Genomic DNA, 18062 nt, shown 5'->3' with positions numbered 1-18062 from the left:
GCATCCGTCAGTTAATTGAGCAGATTGTAGATATTACAATAACAATAATTATTATTATTATTATTATTACAGCGATCGCGGACGAATGCGGCGGCGACGACAGTGCCGTTTATTGCGCAGCCAACGGCGACGAAAAGAGGTCATCGCCGCGGAATAAACAATAATACAAACAACGCGACGGCGGCGGCGGTCGGGTGTCGGGCCTAGTCGGCTGACCGGGTGTGTGGTACGGTCGGCGGCGGCTAGCGTGTGCGGTGTGTGGGTGCCGGGTGGGGCCTTACGAGTAAGTGGAAGCGCGGCAAGGCCGACATGTGCTCCCGCCGATGCCGAAGCGTGTCGCAATAACGTCGTGCCCGTGATGTGTTAATTCGTTATTGCGTGTGCATACGCTTATCTCTACTACTACTTCTATTATTATTATTTTTAAAGTCGTCGGGCCGCAGCTGGTCTTATAATAATATAATATACAACAGTACTGATCAACCACGTATACGGACGTCGTAACGTATTATAACTATAACATCATAATATTGTTTTATAATACTTTGCTGTCGCGCACCGCTAACCGTTCTCCCGTAATCGCACACAATAATACATTATTATATTTTTTTAAATAAAAAACGATCGACCACCACCCACCCACCTACCCACATACGAGCCCGTCTGCAGAAGTTTCCTGGTTTTTCCGACCGCCGTTGCACATCACCCGTCGCACACGACGAATGGCGACAAGACAATAATAATATTATAAACATCGCGGTACAATTCCAACTATCATCGCTGCCGGACGTACCGTTGTATCCCAGCGGCAGCGGGGGTCACTGACCGATGGCGGCCACCACTACGGTCGGTTACGGACGGGCCGAGCCCAACGGGCCGTACGGCGGACGCTGCAGCGTCGATCCGCCTGACATCGAGGTAAGCGAGTTTCGATGATGTTTTAGGGTAATATACAAGAAGCGGAGATTCGGCCGCGAGAATTCGGAACGCCAGAAACAAACTTTTATAAGTATTAGTGTATATAACTATTTAGGATCGATCCACACAATATGTCCGGTCTGTGTCCGGTCCGTGTCCGTACCACCCGGTCAGTGTCCGACGTTTTGCATTGTATGGCTTATATATTTTAATGTTGTCGTTTACACTTGATTTTACCAAGTATATTTGATGATTTTATTGTGAATAAAGTAATTTAATATATATAACCTATTTACGTGGAGCCTTGTTTTTAATTTTCAATCCTTAGCCATAAAAGTTAAAAATTTATAAATTTATAAATATAATTTTTAACCACAAAATAATTAATAAATTATAAATTTGATAAATGTTGTCAACATTTGAACTTTAAATGCTCATAAAAAAAAATTGTGCCTATATATTTTTAATATTTTTCAACTACTATTAGAACGATATATCAGGAGCCTTATATTAAATTTTCAAGCTTTTTTACTCAACAGATAAAATTTTATTGATATTTATAGAAAAAAAAAACTAAAAAAATTGAAAACTGACAATGGCCGTAAACAGCTCAAAAAGAGTCAAAATATTTTGTAAATTTTATGGTGTATAGAAAATGCTAATATAAACATTCAGTCAAAATTTCATGTCCCTACGGTCATTTGTTTTAGAGTTACACCAAAAACCAAAATCGATTTTCTCGAAAACAGATTTTGCGTAAAAATTCCCATTTTTCCTTAATTTTTCTTTTGTTTTTCACGTCGCTTGTGAAAACTACTGGGAAATTTTTACTTTTGACCCCCCAAAGTACCAACTAGATTCACTTTCCTATCAGAAAAGTTACTATTGAAGAAAGTCCAAGCACTTTTACTGTCTTAAAAGGTGATGACAGACACAAAAATAAAAAAAAAAATTAAAAAAAAATAAAAAAAAAACACGCATCATTGTAAAATCAATACATTCATCGCTTCGCTCAGAATCTAAAATTCATAGTATGATATTCGACTCGAAAAATGTGACCGTTTTGAAGTGGAAAACCACTAATCGAAAGTTCTGATATTAAACTCATCGCGATGATCAGCTGTCGACTGTCTGGCGATCGAAATCAACTGGTTTGGCGCCTGCTATTCGGCTTCCGTATGTATAAATTTAAGTTGCGCATCACAATCTATTTGATTTAACATGTAAATGTCGTTATAGATCTTAGTGGTAAATGATGAATTGAGAAAATCGTATCCCGAGGAGTAACATAGATTTTAGATTTGATTTTCAAACTTTAAACAGAACTTTTATTATATTATTCTGAGCACTGTTTCTATACCAAAGAATCACGACAAATATAATGAAAACGTCATAGTAAAACAGAATCTAAAATAGACACTGAGATACCACATTATCCCAAGTTCGTAATGAAAAGCATATTTTATTATATTATAAATTTATAAGTTATAACATTACATTCATGTGATATACTTCAATAAGTCGCATTGATTTAACTATTTTAGCTTCCAAATGAACATTTTTTGTGGAACTTATGTATTAACTAATTGCAAGCTATTATAAGCTGATAAAAATCATCAGTATAAAAATAGTTTGTTCAAAGACATTTATTATAAATATATTTTGACTAGTCACCCTTCAGTACTACATTACTACCTGAAGGGTACACGACGTAAACTCTACCTGCGAGTCTGTAATAACTTTGTTTGTATATTTTTATTGTATCTATATTCTATATGTACTACTTATATACATTTAATTAATTAAATTTTTATAATATTATGAACATACATATTTAAAAAAGTCAGGTTAACCTAACCTTTATAAATTATAGTAAATAATAAAAAATATATTTCCTTAAAGTAAACTAGTAAACATAATGACCCTGGAGAGTTTACTACCTAATTTAAAAAATCGGGAAAGTATACCATAAAATAGGGTGAGTTTACAACCGGCTAAAATGCAACGATGTCGCTGCCCTCTATTATACGTACATATTAATAGTCTACTGACTACTTTATTATATTATTATGGAGGTGTGTTAATTTAGGGCCATGATCAATTTTGGTTTTTTTTTTCACAGGAGCTCCTCCGGTTGAACCCTAAACCGTTGGCCAACTGCCAATGGACAACCACTGTGACCAACGATGCTGGTACGGCGGCGGGAGGAAAAGGAGTTGGACTGATGGCCGCCGCCGGATCCGGACTGGCCCGGGCCCGGGCGATAGTCAAGCCGTCCGCGGCAACGGTCATGGATCGCCATCACTACAAGCGCAATTCTTCGTATTCCGAGGTGTGTACACTTCACATCTTATACCTACTATTGAACGTTTATGGTTGTTTTTAAAACGGTAACCAGTAAAAACGTAACATAAAGTATATATATGTGATGAATACAAGTCATTATTTAGACAATTTGCACGACAAAAGAATGTGCGGGAAAGGATATAGGTAATAAAATATTAATATTTAATATGTCCATGTAATTACCATATCGTTTTTGTTATCGTCGTATGGACGAACTAATAATAAATTACATTTTTTTTCAAAGATAATAATACTAATATATAGTACCTCAGCCTGTAATATGAGATAAATACGTGATCAAACGCGTTCCGTGGTGGAATAATAGCATAATATTTGTTATTAGTTGGATTCAACTTTCAAGCTAGGTATTTTAAAAATGTAATTTTATTATTTGAAATTGATGGCAGTCAGCAGTATGACAATAATGCAGGCAGTGTAGCTATACAAATTCAGAATATATATATATAGCTATACAAATTCAGAATATATATATATATAATATTATTATTATTTATTATAATATATTAGATAATACTACAACAATTATAATATAGTGAAAATACTTAGATCAATGATACATTTATACCTATAGGCCTTATAGCATTATTATTTCAAGTATAGCAAATTAGAAACTAACTAATATCGGAAAAACTAGGATATTAAAAGGAATTGAGGATGCGTCGCACTGGCATGCAGACGTGATGTCTCTGTTATAGTAGGTAGAGTTATACAAACTTAATAACAGTTATAATAACAGTTACACAAACTTACAACTTGGTAAATTTATAATCAATAGTTCCAATAGTGTAGGCATTTTAAGTGTATTAGTATAAACGCGAATTGATGTATTATTATGAAGTTTAAAGATAAAAATATTATCTGTTTTTTGGTATATTAATTATTTTAAAACGAGATATATGAGCATTTTTGAATTGTGATATTTTACATAGGTAGTTAAATAATCATAACTCACATATAAAAATATCGTAAAAAACTGATACCATTCATACCTTTAAGATTGATAATAGGTCAATTCACTCTAGTATTATAACTGATAACACAAAATTGAAACTGTTGAACGCAAATGTTGTAGGTACCCATGTTTATAAGACTGAGACAATAAAATGTATTAATAATAACTGTATGTCAGTGTATACGCATACAGAATATACAGAGTGGTTTAAATTAAATACAAAATATTTATTTATAAATTTGATTTATTTATAAAAATAAATGGCTAATGAGAAGTCTCCACCCACATCCTAAATATACGGGCATGTATTTATGAAGTATGTATCATATTATCATAGAACTCTGAACTTCGTCACTACGATATTCAGTCGATAACTTCAAAAGACATAGAATATCATTGCACCGGATTTCATTTCGTTTTATATCTTATATCACGATAAAATATTGTGACTATTATTGATAATCGATAATCTGTTTTGACATTTTTACACAATTGCAATAAAATCGTAAGTAAAAAATGTTGTTTCCGGCTTAGTTAGGGTGTTATAATATTATACATAGAGTAGGTATAGTATATAATATATAATATGAGTAGGAACTAGGAACTATATTATTATTGTAACCGTCTTAATTATTGGCCCGTAAATTCTCGTCCTTATTTGTTTGTGTATAATATGTGCAGGATACCGCGGGCGTCGTGGATGGATGTTCTAGTGGCCTGTGGAACAAGTGGTGGACGGACATCAAGCCCAGCACGCTGCGAGGCGGCGAGAAGGCGGCTGTTCGAGAGGCTCGCCGTTGCCTCAAATGCGCTCATGCGCCGTGTCAGCTGTCTTGTCCAACATCCATCGATGTCAAATCGTTTATCACGAGTATCGCTAACCAGGTAATGTTGATTACAGTATTTTTTTCGGTTAAAAAGCTCAAAAATGTTATGCAAGCAGGGACTGGAACCGAACCTAAAATAACCGGTTCTGGAACCGGAACCTGTAAAATATTAAGAACCAGAACCGGAACCAAAACCTTTATTTTAATAAATTAAGTACCGGAACCGAACAGGAATTTTTAAATTAAATAGGTTCTTTTAGGTTTAAAATAAAATAATTGTATTTAGTATAATTTAATGGTATTACTGTTTTGTGTTTGAACTAAATATAATCATACATGAGTTTTCTAATATTTCTCATACTATTAATTAAACTCGAATTCATGATAGGTATTTAAAATTATTATACTTTTCGGTACCTAAGTTATCTGGAACTGGTACCAAAATTATTTAGAACCTATAACTTTATTTTTTTTTGTCAAAAAAAAAGGAACAGTTATTTTATGTTTGAAGAACCAATACCGGAACCGATACCGATAAATTTAAAAGGTTCCAGTGCAAGGTTTCTCTTAAGTTGTTCTTCCGCAGCAATATAAAAAGTGGGTAAGTGGGTCGTGGGTGTCGCTCTACTGTACAGTAGGTTACAAGTGGCTCACTGTAATGGATGATGTTAAATTTAAATTAAATGATTTACCTATTATCATTGTACACGAAAAACGATTCTGAGTGGATACGGTTTGTCAGTCAAGGATAATTTATATCATTATTATTATTATTATTATTATTATTATAATACGGTAGTCGATAAGTTAAATTAATATTATTTGTATAGGTGTATAAGAAGTGTTAGAAGTTATAGGTTTAAGTATCTAATTACGTCCAAACTTGAACTTAAAATAACTATAAAAAAAAAACTGTGTTTATATAGTTTTAGAACTTTTGGTTACAGTAAGAAATTTACGTGGAACCTTGTTTTAAAATTTTAATTCTTAGCTATACAAATTGAACTTTTTATAAACATTTAACTGCAAAATAATTTGTACATTTTCAGTATTCTAAATTTTGTCGAAATTTGAACTTTAAATGCTTATAGAAAAAATATTGTGTATGTATTTTTAATATTTTTAAACTAATATTATAAAAATGTGGAAGGAGCCTTGTTATTAAATTTTCAAGCTTTTTGACCCAACAAATTTTTAAGTATAGAAAATGATAAAATAAACATTTGGTGTAAATTTCAAGTATGGTTATTAGTTTATGAATTACAACCAAATAAGAAAATATCTCCATGAGATTTTAAATAATTTTAATTAAAACTATAGTATAAAGTATACAGTAAACACATCTACTTAGTTAAGCCTTAACTGAAAATTATTATGGATATTACATTATATATATCGTGATGAGCAATTAAATATTGATAGCATGCATGAAATCAGTATGACCGTCTAGTGATGATTTATGAAACATATCAAAAAACAGCTAAAAAAATATTTTTTCAATATTTTATTGAATTATTTCAAAAAGGCTAAAAGTATTTCAAGTTTGAAATATTTCATACTCATAAGTCATAACCCTAGGTATTACCCTATATACCTATACACCTATAGGACTTATATAGTTTCATTTCACGATCAATTAATTGACTATGTATATGTACTATGTAATAGGTAAAGAAATATTATATGTAGAATGTTGAACTCGAATACCTACAGTTTGATAAATATTTTAACATGTAATTAAATACTAACTACCATATATAATTTAAATGTAAAGACCAATAGATCTAACTATTATACAGATGTAGAATGTAGATGATAGACCAAATGTACCAAACCAAAAACTGATAACTGTCTGTAAAGATCATTGTGTAATGCTAATATATAGTTATACAGCGCTTTATATATTATATAATATGTACGTGCCCTACCTGCAATGTGACGGCGATCAATCATATTGTCATGGCATTAAAATAAAATAGACGGCAGTATACAATATTTGGGCAGCTTATTTGAACCATATATGCTGTAAGAAAAGGAGTGACGACCAAATTAAAACATTTCTATACGCTTATACTTTAACCAAATAAGATGGAAGTATATTTTTATTATTACGCCAATTATTCTGCAATTTTTAATGTCACTCTAGTCAACCACTCCACTCAATCTGGACTTAAAGACTTTTTTATTTATTTATATACATTACCTACCTATAATGAGTTAGAAAAATACAAATTATTCAACTCATCTGGCATCGGAAAATCGCGCACAATGGTTATCATTGATTACACGAGGATTATATTATATTAAATACGACAGCCAATTATTATAATATTATTTAAAATTACATGCGAATTCCACAGAACTATTATGGAGCTGCCAAGACGATCCTGTCAGACAACCCGGTGGGCTTATCTTGCGGCATGGTGTGCCCGACGAGTGAGCTGTGCGCCGGTTCCTGCAATCTGGCCGGCTCAGACGGTGGCCCTATCAACATTGGTGGACTGCAGCAATTTTGTCTGGAGGTAAGTGTTGTATTTTCCATACCGTTAATCTACTGCCCGAATTGATGATTTGGTATCGTCTCTCAGTCGGCTTCTGTAGCTACAATAATAAAGGCACCTACTCAATCGCTGTGTCGTGTCCTGTTCCGTTTATTCAAGAGGTATACGTGGCTGGTAACATAACACTGGTATCACGTCATTAAAGCTAGATTCCCACTACACCGTGTCGTGTTCCTTATATTTAATATGAAGGTAGACATGTAAATGTAATTGGTTACCAACTTTTTTTTTACCTACAAGTAAGAATATATTCAACTTCACACGAAACCGCGGTATTATATAGTGGGAACCCAGCCTTATCGACGAAAAATATGACGATTGGTACTTGTGGTTCGGATATTGAGTGTCACATGAATATTCCTAAGTTGCTATTATGATCGGCCTAACTTCTTCGACTGGGCGTGAGCGGACTGCAGTTATTAGATTTCTTGTCGGATTTCAAAGTGGTAGAATTGAGTCGTCTGCCCCAGTGTCGCTGATATGTTCTAAAATAACTCTGCGTTCGTCTCAATCTACTTATGCGTCCTATGCCACCACCAATTATTTAGCTCCTCTAAAACGGGTGATGTCGAAAGCCAACGTGGACACTTTAATTTTTAGTTTATTTTATTAAATTTAAGTAAGGGAATAGTAATTCATATTTATATTGTAAACTTCAATAGTTTATCGTACTCATCGTGTATCAAAGGGCCAAATCGTATATAATAATACATAAATACTTATGTAATGAAATGTTGGTAACATGTTACCCATACTAGTTGAATATACTATTCGTCTATTCAGCGGTACACTACACGGTGTAGTGAGAACCTAGATTTACAGTGGATGTAACTACGTGCACGTGCAGGTGTTCATGGACATGGCAGTGCCTCCTTCAATCGTATCGTCAGACAGCGATGGCGATGACGACGAGGAACGAGACGATGGACCGCTGAAGGCCCGTGGCCAGAGTAGATTGGCACCTATAGCAGTGGTTGGCGCAGGTCCAGCCGGACTGACGTGCGCCACGTACCTGAACCGACTTGGGTACCGGTGCGTAACGGTTTACGAATCGGGTGCGTATGCCGGTGGCCTTAGGTAAGTTCATATTATAGGTAGTCTGTATACGGATTTCCGCCAAAAGTATACCTTTCCCTTTTCCCGCCAAAACCATAGATACGATTCAATTTTCCGCGATTTCTTAAAATGTTTACAATCATAACTCATAACCACAGTTCATGTAACGTACTTATGTATTACAAACATTATAACTGTTATTTCTAACATTATATCATCATTATACATTCATACAGCTCATGGAAAAATAACTGACATAATATTTATGAATATGACGAATTTCGTTAAAGTTTGAACCTATGTATGTACGCTTGTAAAAACAAAGTGACTACCTATATATTTTTTAATATTTATTAATTGTGTTAAAAACATAATGTAAGTATTAGGATTGCAAAGCTCGTAAGTACATGCCCTGAAAAATTCTTAAATAATGTACTATTATGTACTACGAAGTGAAAACTAGCAAAATATGCATTGAAATATGCTTAAAAAGTTTAGAAATATGCATTTTTATGCATAAAAATCTAAAACTATGCACTAAAAATACACGGATTAAAAAAAAGAAATCATAAGCAAAATTCGTAATTGCAAATAATATACATTCATATTTTTATCATTTTACGTTGCGAAAATTCCATGCGACATTTCCAATATCACAACAATATGAAATTATCATATTCACTGAACTATAAAATAACAATAATATATAGAACGTGCATTATTCAATTATTATTATAATTATTCATGCATTAAAAAATGTCCAACTACAAAAGGCTGCCATTTTGATTCCGTTAGCTATAATTCTCATTGTAATTATATTATTATAAGCATTAGGTAATACAATTCTTAGTGATAATTAGATTAATATCTATGCATGTAATGTGTATCAATAACAAAGTAATATAAACATTTATAACGGAATAATACCGGACGCCAATATAGATATAGCTATTGGTGCTATGCGAATTTCATGTTTACAATTCACGCTGTATCGAGTGTGTTATTTTTGTCATGGTAATATCACTGAATGTCTTGTCTTGTCATGTTTTCTGTGTGTATAGTGCCTCCGAGATACCAGAGTACCGGTTACCGTGGAGGGCGGTCCGTTGGGAAATCGAGCAAATGGTCGAGCACGGTCGAGGTGGCGTCCGTCTGGAGTACGGTCGTCGGCTATTTTCTTCCTCCGCCAAGGACAGTAAACCCGGTGACATTACGCTAAAAGTGCGTAACTATACATTATACTTATACAGTAAAACCTCTTTATAACGGACTCTTCAAAGACAAAAATCATCTAACACTTTACAGCCGAATATAACAACAGTTCCGCACAACTAATATACCGCATATTTTAGTCTCTCAAAAATAGGATCTCTTTTTATAACGAATAAATCAGTTGGTACCGGTTGATTCCGTTATGAGGAGATTTTACTGTATTATGGTTAAAACAATAGTCGAACGTTATCAATGTTCTTTAAACGGCGGTTTACGTATATAAAATTTTCACTTTATCAAGGACATACTATCTGGGCCGGATGGCGCACAGGCCGTGTTCGTGGCCGTCGGCCTACCGGAGCCTCAACTTCCAGCCGATCTCTTCCGCGACGTCGACGTCAGCAGCACGACGTCCACCACCCAACATCTGGGCGTGTACACTTCCAAATGGCTGTTGCGTCAGGCCTCGGGGTACTCCAAGCGATTGCCTGACAACCGAGGAGGATGTAACGGCGGTGGTTGTGGCGGAAGTACCAATGACGGTGGCTGTGGGTCGAAACCTGCCACCACGCCTCTGCCCCCAGATTTCCGAGGTAAAACCGTACTTGTGCTAGGCGCCGGCGACACAGCCATGGACTGCGCGACGGTTGCGCTCAGGTGCGGCGCCCGTCGCGTCCGCGTCGTCTTCCGGCGTGGCACGCCTGACGTGCGCGCCGTCCCAGAAGAATTGGAAGGAGCTATGCGCGAGCGTTGTGAGCTAGTTCCCCACTCGCAGCCCGTCCGGTTCTTGTTCCGCAAAGTTCCAGGTGGCGGTACGGATCGTATCAGAGCCGTGCAGTTCCGCCGAACAGATGTGGATGACCTGGAGCCACTGCAGGGCTCCACCGACGACGAAGACCACTCAGCCGACGACCTGTTCGTATTGCGTGCCGACTGCGTTGTCTCAGCGTTTGGCTCACGGTTACCGCAAGAAGGTGAGTTTCTCGCAATCAAATTTCGATGTCAAAAAGTAACTATAATTTAAGGAAATTGGGAGGGAGGTGATGGGATGCAGTCCCTCTCAACATTGAGAAATGGATAAAGACCTCCCCCACCTTAAACGAAATCCTAAATATATCACCACGAGAGGTTGGGGTTGGTGTAGATACTAAAATTAATTAGCTGGTGAACATTATCAAACGAGTTTATTATACGGTCGCCTTTTTGTTGGTTACGTTCAGTGGTGGCAGCGCTGGCGCCATACGCGAGGGTAGATGGACGCACCGGACGAGTGTGCGTCAACGCTCAAACAGGCCGCTGTGAGTGGTGGACGGACGATGGTGACAAAGTGTCTAACGAAAAACAGGAACCACGTGCCCCTCCGCCGGTGTGGTGCGGTGGCGACGCTTCTTGCGCAACAGGATCTGCAGCAGATCCATCGCAGACCACGGTGGAGTCGGCTAACGACGGGAAGACGGCGGCGTATCACATACACCAGTATCTGCAGGTAAACATATTGCTTCTATAAGGGATACGTCATAAAATCTGTAAGACCGCATACGACTTTCAAGTCCGTTGTTACTTTGTTAGATACATTTCAAAAAAGTAAACAGGGAAACAATTTGTTTTAATAACTACATTGTCTACATTGGTCTAGCCTAACCCTTCACGTGACAGACATTATTTGTGCAAAAATGTCTTATGGTCGGTTTTTTTTGAGCAGGAGTTATACGGTTATCGTAATCAAAATCACCAACCATCCGTTTCGCGGCCAATGCTGCCAGGATTCCGAACAGCAATCGACGACGTGGACTTATCTGTTCGGATGTGTGGACTGCGGTTCATGAACCCGTTTGGACTGGCCTCAGCACCGCCCACAACGAGCGCTGCGATGATCCGCCGAGCGTTCCAAGCTGGGTGGGCATTCGCCGTAACTAAAACATTTGGACTGGACAAGGACTTGGTAACGAACGTGTCACCACGTATCGTAGGACTGGGTGGGCACGGTGTGGGAGTTGGTTCGGCTGCCAGTGGCATAGGACCGGGTACTCTCGGTGCCGGAGACTCAGAAGTGGCTAGAAACGCTTTTTTGAACATTGAATTGATTTCGGAAAAGACAGCTGCTTACTGGTTGCGCTCCATTCGGGAACTGAAGCGTGATTTCCCGCAGCACGTGAGTATAATATGGGTACATGATGATTTACCAATATTGATCACTAGCCTATTTTCTTTGATAATGAATTTATTGAAATTCTGATTTTTAGAATTTTTAAGTATATTTAATAATCATATTTTCAAATAAGTTGTTAGATTTGATATATCATTGAAAGAGCGCCCTTTGGCGTGCCAACTTGTTTTTTTCAAATGAGAGACACACATTTTTTCGGTGAATTGTATAACAGATGACTCTTTTGAAGACCTTGATTTATATAAGAGTTTGGACGATATGGGAATATTAGGATCTGTGTTGATTTTCAAAATTATAGTAGTATCTGTAAAAATTTCCAGAGTATAATACAAACTAAATTCAATATTAAACATATTTTATATTTATGTACAACCTTCTATCAGGACTTACTCGTATATACTTTATATTTAAATCGTAATAACTCGGAAACTACTCGTCCGGATTTTGATTTATATTTTAGACAAGTTGATTTCAAATTTCAATCAATATTTTCAAAAAAAATATTCACTTAATAATTTACGATAAAAAAGTCAATTCTCATTTTAAAAAAAGAAATTATGCCGCCGCACAAGACATTCCATGAACGGTATAAAAAATCTAAGCAATTTTAAATACGGTCCTTTAAATAGTTATAACTACTTAAAGATTCCAAAAGTCAATAATTGAATGAGTTCATTTTATGAAATGACTAAAATGGGGGTGAGCATGTATGTTTTTTATTTAAAATCACCATGTACAATTATAACAATGTCGATGAAGCACAAAATGACATCGTTGCAGATTCTAATTGCCAGCATAATGTGCGCGTATATCGAGAGCGATTGGACACTACTTTCCGGGTTGGCGTGCGACGCAGGTGCTGATGCACTGGAGCTGAACCTAAGCTGTCCTCATGGCATGGGGGAATCCGGAATGGGTCTGGCTTGCGGACAGGTATTGAATCAGCATATTGTAATATGCATGACGAAACATTATTATAATAATACATATAATGTTTCCAATAGGTATTATATATTTATTTATTTGTACATTCATTGCAACAGTTAATAATCATTACATTTTACAATTTAAAATAGTTAACGATAGTGCAGCGCCTCTTAAAAGTTCAGCTAGTTTGAGGGGAGCAGTTTTTAATTATTATCAACTAACTGTCTTCTTAACTCAATAACTGTAATATAAAATCTGTAACAGCAAAACCTAATAATTTATAATATAAAAACTTTTAATAATTAAATATATGAAAATAAAATATGAAAATGTTGTTGATAGTAAATAATTTAAGATTTACTTATGTCTAAAAATTCCCCAAAAAAACATTTAAAAAAATTTTTTATCACGTTTCAAATTAATTTAGTACAAGGAAATATTGATACTTTAAAAAATAACAAAAAATAAACTATTTGACTTCAATAAACGATTTACCATAACATTTGTATTTTTAATTGAATTTACAAATTTATATAAAAATGTATTTATTTATTTATTTATTGATTTATAAATAAAAAATGTTTACTTACTATAATTTGGTTAATTATTGTTATAAACGTGTAGTATTATCAGTTGGATTATGTTATCGGTTTTGTCCAGTAGATACCAAAATAATTACTTTAAGTGGCGACCACTGTATCTAAATTTGCATTTTAACGAATTTTATTGAAATTACTTTCATGTGTCCCGCGCAGGATCCGGTGTTGGTGGAGAACATTTCGCGATGGGTTAAGCGAGCGGCGGTGCGACCGGCCAGTGACGGTGGAACGCCAACGGCCGTGCCAGTGTTCGTGAAAATCACGCCCAACGTTACGGACGTGGTGGCCGTGGCTCGAGCGGCTGTGCGACTCGGTGGAGCCGACGGGGTGACCGCGGTCAACACGGTATCAGCCCTCGGCCCGTTGGACGTGACCGGTAACGGCGGTCGGCCGTGGCCGGGAGTCGGCAGAACCACTGCGGAAACACCAAGAACCACGTACGGCGGAATGTCAGGCACGGCAGTCCGGCCGATGGGATTGCGGGCCGTTTCGGCGTTGTCCCGGGCCCTGGGGCCAGACGCAACGGCCGGTGGTGACGGAGGACCACCTGTTCAAATAATGGCCACGGGTGGCGTGGACAGCGCCGCGGCCACGCTCCAATACCTGTACTGTGGCGCCAAAGTCGTGCAGGTATACCATGGTCATGGTTGGGACGGTATCCGTCCAAAATAGCGAAACCGCAATGACGAAACAATAATCACAAAGTAAAAAACATTAAAAACTGTAATAGCAAAAGTTATAATTGTGAAATCCAATGCAAATTGCCAGCAGATAAATCAAAAGGCGAAATATACACCGCTAATAATAAATATGCATAATTTATTAATAAGTAATAGTAATATTTGGAATGTCGAAGTTATGACAGGTATAAATAATAATTTGAGTAATGTGTAATATAAGTATAAAACCACTTCATAATCTGTACTTATCGGTAAAATACAATCGATATTAATAATAATAAAAATGAAGAAATGAAATAGGTACAGAGCCCGTTGGTCTGAGGGAGGGTTGTGGCAGGATTTAGATATTCAGATTTCAGATTTGTCTTATGGGTCATTTTACTTATTATTTTTCGCGTTTATAAGTGAGAGTGTACAATTTGTAAATTCAACCTTTTTGAAATAAGTATAAACTATGCGAGGAATCACATATACAGCTTGAATAATTTTATCAGAGAAGACCTCCATGAACCTAGTCCACCCGCATAGATATACCAGTTAATGTATCAAAATCATGGCAAAAGCTGGCAAATATAGCCTGAAGGCTTGTATACTGTAGAGTTAATCAAATAGAATATCAAATTAATTTTTGAAGTTAGGTCCATTATACATAGTTTAAACATTCTATTATTTAAAAACATAATCAAACATAATCTTGACTCACAATACATTACCTCTTCCGTTATTATAATATGTGTGTTTTTACACGAAAATTAGATTTCTTTTCTTACCTTGGATTTCGCTGTTATTACTTTAGCTAACTATTTCAGTTTGAGCTATTTTTTACCTTCGCGACTATTACTTCGCTACTTTTATATGCACTTTTGCTATTTTGGTATAGACCCGGATGTCCAATCGTGTCCCCGCAGGGTACATAATTTTATTTCACACAGGTGTGCAGTGCTGTCCAGAATCAAGACTTCACGATCGTCCAGGACTACATCACCGGACTCAAGGCATTGTTGTACATGAACGGCCGTGGCGGTGAAGAACGGCAGTTGGAACAGCGTCGCCCCACGGCCGCGCTGGTCAAGGACTCGATCGACCTGTCCGACGACTATGATATCGTATCGACGACGGCGGCGGTTGCCGATAAAAGCGATGGTAAACCGATGTTCGGACCGTACTTGAAGAACAGGCGCTGCGAACAGGCGTCTGGTGCAGCAGCCGACATGGTCGACACGATCCAGGGGAACAAGTCGAACGCAGCCGATCGGAAGCCAGCGAGATCGGTTCCGGCACCGAAAGTGACCAATGATGGACTAGTTCCAGCCGCGGTGTCGACGCCTGTGGAACTGGTCGTGGGCCGCGCGCTAAAAGCCGTCGGCGCATACAAATCGCTCGACCGTCGCGCGCAGGTCGTGGCTCTGGTGAACGAGGTTAGTACGCGTGTGAATTTTCCCTCCCCCTCCCATTTTGTCCCAAGTTACACCGAAAGAATTATAAGTTTCTAAACTTAATTTGTAAATAATTTTGTGTAGTTTTTCGGAATTCGTATGCTCCTCGAAGTTAAGTCTAACCGAGATAAACTTAACATGGAGGAGTTAACTCTATATTAACCCTCTCAGAACTCTGCAGATGAACTTATGAATTCCCTAGACCAATCAACAGTATGACATACAAATATCGAGCTTATAAATTTACGATTTGTCCGGTGTAATTTGGACAAGATGTGGGGGGAGGTTAACTTCACCGATTCGTTACCGGAAATATTGTACACTTTTCTTGTTGGGTTGATATGCATATTCGGTCGGTTGTGTGCGTCCGAGGTGAAAATGTGCTCGCGGGCCGACCGAATTTCCATGTCCCTATATGCGGTTCGTTTCGAGTATTCTATCGTCACGCGATTTGTAGTCGACGATGGACATTTCTGTGTGGCTCATTGTGTAAACGTTTTATATATAGGACTCGTGCATCAACTGCGGCAAGTGCTACATGGCTTGCAATGATTCCGGTTACCAGGCGATTACGATGGACCCCAAATCTCATTCCGTTCACGTCCAACCTGACTCGTGCACGGGCTGCACTCTGTGCTTGACGGTGTGCCCGATTCCCGGTTGCATCAGGTACGTACCTCGGATACTATGTTATAATCAATATTCATATTGTTATGTCTCATAATTCCGAATGTTGTAAGACACTGAGACCCACTTGGTTACAAACATCGTTTGAAAAAAAACACATGTACCTAAATATGATGACGAGTGATATCCTATTATTTAAATACACTTTTATCATTATCTAAGAAAATATAACATTTTTGGAATAAAATTATATTTTGAGGATTTTTTATCGTTATCACTTATAAATAATTAAGTTATTTTAACTTTTGATAACGTACGTTTTAAAATATGTAGAATTCTAATTTCTAAAGAAAAATGTTTTGGAGTACTTCGATAAAAATCGAATTTTGGTCACAAAGGTTCCCTTCTCATACAAACTTTAAAATAGGTACTTAAAAGTTATAACTATAAATTACTTGTGCAACATTTGAATTTTATAAATTAAAATACTCCGAATAATCATCTGTTTTGAAGTATGAAATCACCAACGTATGTTCTCAAAAGTGAAAACTTAAAAAATGATTAAAAAAATACTCAGGTTCTTCGATTAATAACGGTGCTTTTCGATTACGTCTAAACACATTGCTCGTCCTATATGATGACTCAACGGTATGGTTATAATATTGTCATTATTTTTGTTGGCAGTATGGTTGAAAAGACGGTACCACACGTGGTTAACCGTGGTCTGGGACTCCGCCAGCTCGTGTCCACGTACGCGTGTCCCAACGATGGCGAATACATTGGCCAGCAGTGCCGCTCGGAGGAACAGGATGACCGCGGTAGTCCTGCAGTGGCGACTCAGTGATGGCCACGACGATGATATTATTCTCGTCGCCAAAAACATTATTTAAACGAGTCCCCGCGCTTGTTAAATATATTAACTGTGCCGATCGATAATAATAATAGAAATAATAATAATAATAATCATTATTATTATTATTATTATTGTCCGAATCGAAGCGTCTAACAGCGATTTATAAATATATACATACTATTTTATACAAATATATTAACTCATTTTACAACAAAATAGGATTATATCATGGAGTAATATCGGTATGTTACGCTTAAGTTGTTTTTATTAAATGTAGCTGTAACTCGATGCAGTATAGACCTAGAATTATAGTAGATACAGGTATAGTAGGTTATTCTGTGTACAATGTATATGTATATACATTGTACACATTGGGATTAGGTACTCATCACACCATTCATAATCGTATATTATAATATATTTATAAATTTATAATATTATCTTATTAATTGTTTTAAATAAGTTTAAATAACTGTCGATATAAAATAATGGTTAGTGTAAGAAAATCGTAACAAGCGATAATGCAATATCGCAATTTTGTAATGTACCTACCTACATTATTATAATATGTACACGTGCGCAATATTATTATACCTATAATTTAATTGCAAATATTTATGATAACATTATTTATGCTATATAATATAAAATATTATGTATCTATATGAGCACAATGTGATGTAGGTATATAATTAAAAATTCCAATGCCTCACAATATGCTTATGTTGCTTGCTGAAGTCTACAGTTAATAATAATAATATTAATAATAAACAACCATATTTTCTAGTTATTATAATTTCTTGCCATTTGTATTTTTATTTCATCCAAAAATCTATTATTCATTTAGCAGCCAGTAATATAAATTTAAATATTTATTTAC

At 36.4% G+C, this 18062-nt stretch overlaps 1 protein-coding gene across 1 annotated transcript; it reads left to right on the top strand.

The window, feature by feature from the left end:
- Positions 1–312: 312 nt before the first annotated feature.
- LOC132933756 (dihydropyrimidine dehydrogenase [NADP(+)]) lies at positions 313–17984 on the top strand. Its single transcript, XM_061000036.1, has 14 exons — positions 313–918; positions 3041–3250; positions 4919–5122; positions 7425–7586; positions 8473–8702; positions 9743–9902; positions 10195–10867; positions 11114–11379; positions 11596–12045; positions 12841–12993; positions 13743–14216; positions 15199–15684; positions 16211–16371; positions 17014–17984. Exons 1-14 carry the CDS (start codon positions 829–831, stop codon positions 17171–17173), a joined length of 3879 nt encoding a protein of 1292 aa, XP_060856019.1. The 5' UTR covers positions 313–828; the 3' UTR covers positions 17174–17984.
- The last annotated feature ends 78 nt before the right edge of the window (positions 17985–18062 follow it).

Source organism: Metopolophium dirhodum, chromosome 1 (assembly GCF_019925205.1).
Source record: "Metopolophium dirhodum isolate CAU chromosome 1, ASM1992520v1, whole genome shotgun sequence".
Classification (NCBI taxonomy): domain Eukaryota; kingdom Metazoa; phylum Arthropoda; class Insecta; order Hemiptera; family Aphididae; genus Metopolophium; species Metopolophium dirhodum.
The sequence above is the reverse complement of the archived record's forward strand: the minus strand, read 5'-3'. Positions and strand labels throughout refer to the sequence as shown.

Excerpts from the sequence above, each read along its gene's own strand:
- LOC132933756 (XM_061000036.1), top strand. The coding sequence starts at position 829 with ATGGCGGCCACCACTACGGTCGGTTACGGACGGGCCGAGCCCAACGGG. Across the intron at positions 7,587-8,472 it reads TGCAGCAATTTTGTCTGGAG|GTGTTCATGGACATGGCAGT; the intron begins GTAAGTGTTGTA and ends GTGCACGTGCAG. Across the intron at positions 8,703-9,742 it reads GCGTATGCCGGTGGCCTTAG|TGCCTCCGAGATACCAGAGT; the intron begins GTAAGTTCATAT and ends CTGTGTGTATAG.